Here is a 5,817-nt window from a genome sequence, read left to right as displayed (position 1 = left end):
AAAAATATTTAAAAAATTATTTTAATTATTATATTTTAAAATTAGATAAATTAAAATTTTCGATTTTTTTAGAAATTTTTTATTATTTATGCATTAAAAATAATTTAAATAGAATAACTAATTATTTAAAAATTATTAAAAATTTTTCATATTTAAATCTTATAACATATATTTTATTCTAAAAATATTCTAAAACATTTTTTAGCCTTTTTTTGCAAGAATTAAAATATTATAATATTATATAAGCATATAATAAAAAAATATATATATTAAAAATAATTTTCGAAAAAAAAAGACATTAAATCTGTAAATATAGCAATATATATAAAATACATTTCAATTTTTATTATAATTCATATTAATTTATTATTATATATAGAATGAAACATGAATTATAAAATTATATAGCAAAATAAAGTAAAATTTTTATATTAATTTCTGCTAAGCATTTCCGTAATATATTTTTCGAAGTAATTTATGTTAAGTTGCATTTATTAAAAAATGTATAAGAAATATTTTTCAAGATCCTCAAATATTTTAAATTTTAAGTTTTTACATTTTATGTTTTTTACATTTACATAGTATTTTTTAATTTATTCAAATAAAATTTATTATTCATAAATTTTTAAATTTATATTGGTATCACAATTTTTTTATTAATTTAAAGTTTAAAAAAATGTATAATAAAAATAAAAAAATTAATCTTCATCAATTAACAAATGAAGATCAAGTTACATTATGTAATAAAAAATGTAAAAAACACAATGTATGTCATGGTACAAAATAATTTAATTTGTTATATATTTATAATTTATAATTAAATAAAGAGCTGTATAATCTGTGAATAGAACATATAAAAACATGTTTTATATAGAATAATTATTTGCTTTGTAGATTAATGTAAAATTTTAAATAAACACAAGTTATTGTACAAATAAAAATGTAAACAATATAAAAATTGTAAAATGTTAAATATCATAATTGAATAAATATTGTGTACAAATAAAAATATTTAAAAGATAATATAGATTTTATTATTTCATAATACAAATTTACACATTATACAATATATTTAAATATTTTTACATTTTTTTAATTTTTTGTTGATTGTTTATTATAAATACTATCAATTTAAAAAATATTTAATCACATTTAAAAATTAACATTTTTATCTTGTATATAATTTAAAATAATTTGTACATTTTTAATATATTCATTTGATGAATTATTTTCAGTAATCTACAAAATAAAAAAACTATATGTAATAATTTAAATTATGTTAATTATTTTTTTTTAAATATATATATATTATTTTATTACCATTAAATCTTTAATATCAAATGTTGCATCTGAAATAATTTTTGTTATTTTTGAATTAAAAATACTGAGACATTTTATCCAAACAATATCGCTATTATAATCTGCAACATCTTTATATAATTTTATACAATATGCCTATGAATATAAAGTAATTAATTATAAATAAATTAATGTAATTAATGTATTTAAAAATATTTTTTAGTTTGATATTTACTTGTAATGTAGGATTTTGATGTTTATTAAGATATGGTTCTGCAATACTTAAAACATTTAATGTTTCTCGCTCATGAAGACATAAATTTTTTGTTATTTGACCTAAAGTAGAGAGTAGTTCTCTTTGCAATTTATAAATTTGGGTAAATTTATAAATACTATCAGAACTTTTATTGTAGCTTTCTTTAGACGAATCGCACAAAAATTTCGAAAGTGCAGGTAATACTTGCCTAAAAATAATCATTTTAATTATAATAACATAAAAAAGATGTAAAATATAAATCACATACTTAAGAGTTCTAGATCGTATAAAATCTTTTGAAACATATGAAAGCACATTTAATAATTGCCATGCTCGATTGATTATTAATATATTTTCATCATAAAATCTATCTACTAATGGATGCCAAAGTAAATGCACAATAGGTAATAGCTGATTTTCCCAATTTGCTAAAATTTCAAGACCTTTTTGTAATGTTAACATTGCAATTAATGACTTTTGTATTTCTTTAGATGGTAAGAAATGTAAACAATGTTTCATTATATCTTCAATCATTTTAATATAAAATGGTATATTTTTATCTTTTCCTATAATTTTTATATATATTATTTATAAAAAAATTTTTTTTTATCATTAATTTTAATGTAACATGTATTTACCTTCTTGTTCTATAAAATTTGTTTCATATTCGTTTTCTTCTATATTTTCTTGTAATTTTTCTTTTTCTTCTTCTTTCATTTCTTTAAATTCACAAGACTGTTCTATATTATCTATATCTTCATCAACTTTTTTTGCTTCATAATATTCTAAGAAAGATTGAATAATTTTGGATGATTCATTTTTAATATCTATATTTAATTCGGGTATTATTGTTTCATGTTTAGAATTTGCTAAATTTTTTATACATATTGTAAATGTATAAAAAACTTTTAAAAAAGCATAAGAGTTTTTTTTTTGAAAACTGTTATTTAATTGTAATAATACATCTTCAACAATTTCTTTCAAACAAGGTAACACATCCATTGTACTATATTTCATGATAACTTCAACAACATCAAGTACATCAGGATTGCGTTCTACTCTACGTAATTTTATACTAATATGATATGACAAATAATCAATATTTGCACGTAAAAGATCTCCTATTGTATTGTTTTGTTGAGACTTTGCAATTTGTTCAAGAGTTTGGGTTCCAACAAAACTGATTAAGCTATGTGCACTACCTGGAAATATATGTGAAAAGTTTTTTTATATAAATAATTTATTATTTATTATATTATATTATTATTTTATGATTTATAAATTTTATTATAAAATATAATTATAAAATATAATTATAATTTATTATAAAATATAAATATTTATTATAAAAAATCATAATCACCTGCTCTTTCTATAACGAGGTACAATGTTTTAAGAAGAAATCTATCATAATTATATTTTAAATTTTGAGCTATTAATCCTAAACCTTCTAATAATAAACAACATTGTATTACATTATTCTGTGCAACTCGTAGAGGTGTATCATCATTAATTTCAATAATTGGATACCAAAATTCAGGATTTATGTAGAATTCCACAACTTCTTTATAAAGTGGTAAAATTGATGAATCTTTAACAGGTACTAAAATATTTAATAATTAAAAATATGTTAATTTATTTTTAAACAGAAAATCATTTAATGTACCATATATTATCCAATTCAGTAATAAAATTAATTCTTTTCTACATTGTGGAACATTGAACATGAGGCTAAAAATGTTATCTATTAAAATTCGAAGATCTCCAAATTCACCTAAATATTTACATATTGTAATAAATTTAAGTTCACATGCATTAGTTTGAATAAATTTAAATCGTTTCCATAAATTTGATCCATATGAATATGTTGGATCATCAAGATCTTTAATATTTATTGCTTGCAAAAGAGAGATATTAGTACAATCTATTTCAGATACATATATAAGAGACAATATTAATCTATGAATATGAGATGCTGACATCATTATATGGGGCAATCTTTGCTCTCCAAGAAGTTTTAAATAACCAGCAATTTGATTTAAACAAGCTAATTGATCATTATCATCTAAAATAAAAAAATAATTTATTTAATTTAAAAATGAAATTTAATAAATTTAATATCTTTAAAAAATATAAAATATGAAAAAAATTATACCGGATTTCCTGATAATTCTAGGTAACTTTGTAAGCAGATTATAGAAGTTTTCTTCTAATAATTCTATTAAAGATTTCATATTCTTATTTTGCATAAAATTTGTATTAATTATGCTTAGTGCTTTCTTAGCTTTTTTACTAACTACAGCAAATTCATCTTCAGATAATGATATTAAATAATCTATTAATAACATAATATTTGGTTTCATATTTCTGTTAAAACAAATTTATTCAATTTTTTTTAAAAAGTTTTTTTTAAATAAGATGAGAATAAAGTAATATCTCACCTAGGGCATGATGTGAGCAATAAATGAATACTTTCTACTAATTCTTTTCTAACTTTATAATGAGAATGTCTTTTTAATATATCTAATTGTTGAATAAGTATATTAAGTTTTGTTGCACAAGCATTAAACCATTCTTTGTTTCTTGTTGTACTTTTAAGATGTTTTTCTAATTCATTGCAATCTTTCAAATTTGGAAAATATTCTATTGGATTAATATTCTTTTCATTATTCATTTTTATCAGATCATTTAATGATGGTATCTCATCTTCTTGTACCTTATCTTTCATTACAAGTGATACTATTCTGCCCCAAGCTCTTAATGCCATCTAAAATTTAAATAAAATAAAATATAAATAAAATCTAGTAATAAATAGAAGTCATAAATTATTTTATTACTTTTGTAAGTTTATGTCCTTGTGTTTCATTTCCTATAACTATTTCTTGTAAACCACAGATAATACCAGGTAAAAATAACATAATAATATCAGCTACTTGATTTTGCAATATAGCATCACATTTATTTGATTCATTATCAACTTGACATAATGTCATTACTGTTTCAATAGCTTTTAATCTATATTAATGTAATAAAAATATTAATATATTAATATAATAAAAATTCAAAATAATCATATATTTATGAAATTATTAAAAAGAAAAAATATTTTTATATATTTTTAATATTTACCTAAGATGATTTGATTTTTCAATTTTTCCTATTGTTATTGATAATAATAATCCTTGGCCTATCTTAGAAGCATTTTCTTTAATATATATAATTTCTAAAACATCTGTGAAACAAGAATTTATCAAAATCTTAATGCATGAGAGTACTGCTTCTTTAAATTCTTCATGTTCTTTGATCACTATAAAAACCAGATATATAAAATTATATTTATATTAACATCTAAATTTAACACCAATTATTAAAATTATTTATTAAAATAAATTTATTATTATGAAATATAAATAATAAATCTAAAATCTATTTAGAAAATAATTAAACAAATTTAATTATATATATTTACCCATGCTTGGTTGTGTTTTATCATAAATTTGTATTAAAAGACATGAATACAATTCATTGAAATATTTAACTTTTGATATCTTTGCTTTTAATATTATTATCTGTACTGTTTTTATTAATTCTTCTTTTATACTTTTACTACAGAATTATAAATATGAAGATTATCAATTATATGATTAATTAATTTTATAATAATGTTAATTTTTATTTTATAAAATATAAAATAAATTACCTTAATTTATCATTTGATAAGTGTATAATAAAGGGAAATATAATATATTCAAATAAATCCGTAATAACTTTGTCAGAAATCTTTGGTAAAATATTAGCAATTTCACAAGCAATTTTTATACTTGGATTCTTCATTAAAGAATCACAAAGTGGTTTTAATGTAATAAATGCTTCTTCTATTTGAAGACGTTCCATTTTATATTTAAGTTTAGAAAGAACAAAATCACAATTCAAATCAACAATATCGATATACACTCATGTTTGAATATTATTATGCGAATAAAATTGAATTATATTAATATTCATTCACACAAATGTAAATATTTATATATGATGTTTAAAATAACAGTTAGTATTAATTTGAAATCTATTATTCTTAAATTTTTAAACATAATCATACATATTATCGCACATATTATTTGAAATATATATAAAATTTTATTATCTTGTTATTAATAAGTATTTTTTGAAAATTATAATATAATATTTAAAATATATTTAAAAAATTAATTATAAATTTTAATATAATTGATAACATAATTAAAATTATAGAAAAAGCACAG

At 18.4% G+C, this 5,817-nt stretch overlaps 1 protein-coding gene across 2 annotated transcripts; it reads right to left on the bottom strand.

Annotated features, from left to right (window-relative positions):
• Nucleotides 1-1,137: 1,137 nt before the first annotated feature.
• On the bottom strand, nucleotides 1,138-5,570 carry LOC102680518 (TELO2-interacting protein 1 homolog). 2 transcript variants are annotated; one of them, XM_006614626.2, is made up of 13 exons: nucleotides 5,256-5,449; nucleotides 5,025-5,161; nucleotides 4,685-4,862; nucleotides 4,393-4,570; nucleotides 3,997-4,322; nucleotides 3,711-3,922; nucleotides 3,222-3,620; nucleotides 2,919-3,158; nucleotides 2,194-2,757; nucleotides 1,824-2,121; nucleotides 1,535-1,763; nucleotides 1,321-1,455; nucleotides 1,138-1,239 (listed from the first exon to the last, which is right to left on the bottom strand). In XM_006614626.2, the coding sequence occupies exons 1-13, from the start codon at nucleotides 5,447-5,449 to the stop codon at nucleotides 1,153-1,155; spliced, it is 3,177 nt and encodes a 1,058-aa protein (XP_006614689.1). In that variant the 3' UTR covers nucleotides 1,138-1,152. The 2 variants fall into 2 exon arrangements, 1 of the variants encoding a protein (XP_006614689.1); XR_421613.2 differs by lacking the exons at nucleotides 1,138-1,239; nucleotides 1,824-2,121 and having other exon boundaries at nucleotides 1,374-1,455; nucleotides 5,256-5,570.
• Nucleotides 5,571-5,817: the final 247 nt, after the last annotated feature.

Source organism: Apis dorsata, unplaced genomic scaffold (genome assembly GCF_000469605.1).
Source record: "Apis dorsata unplaced genomic scaffold, Apis dorsata 1.3 scaffold_194, whole genome shotgun sequence".
Classification (NCBI taxonomy): domain Eukaryota; kingdom Metazoa; phylum Arthropoda; class Insecta; order Hymenoptera; family Apidae; genus Apis; species Apis dorsata.
The sequence above is the reverse complement of the archived record's forward strand: the minus strand, read 5'-3'. Positions and strand labels throughout refer to the sequence as shown.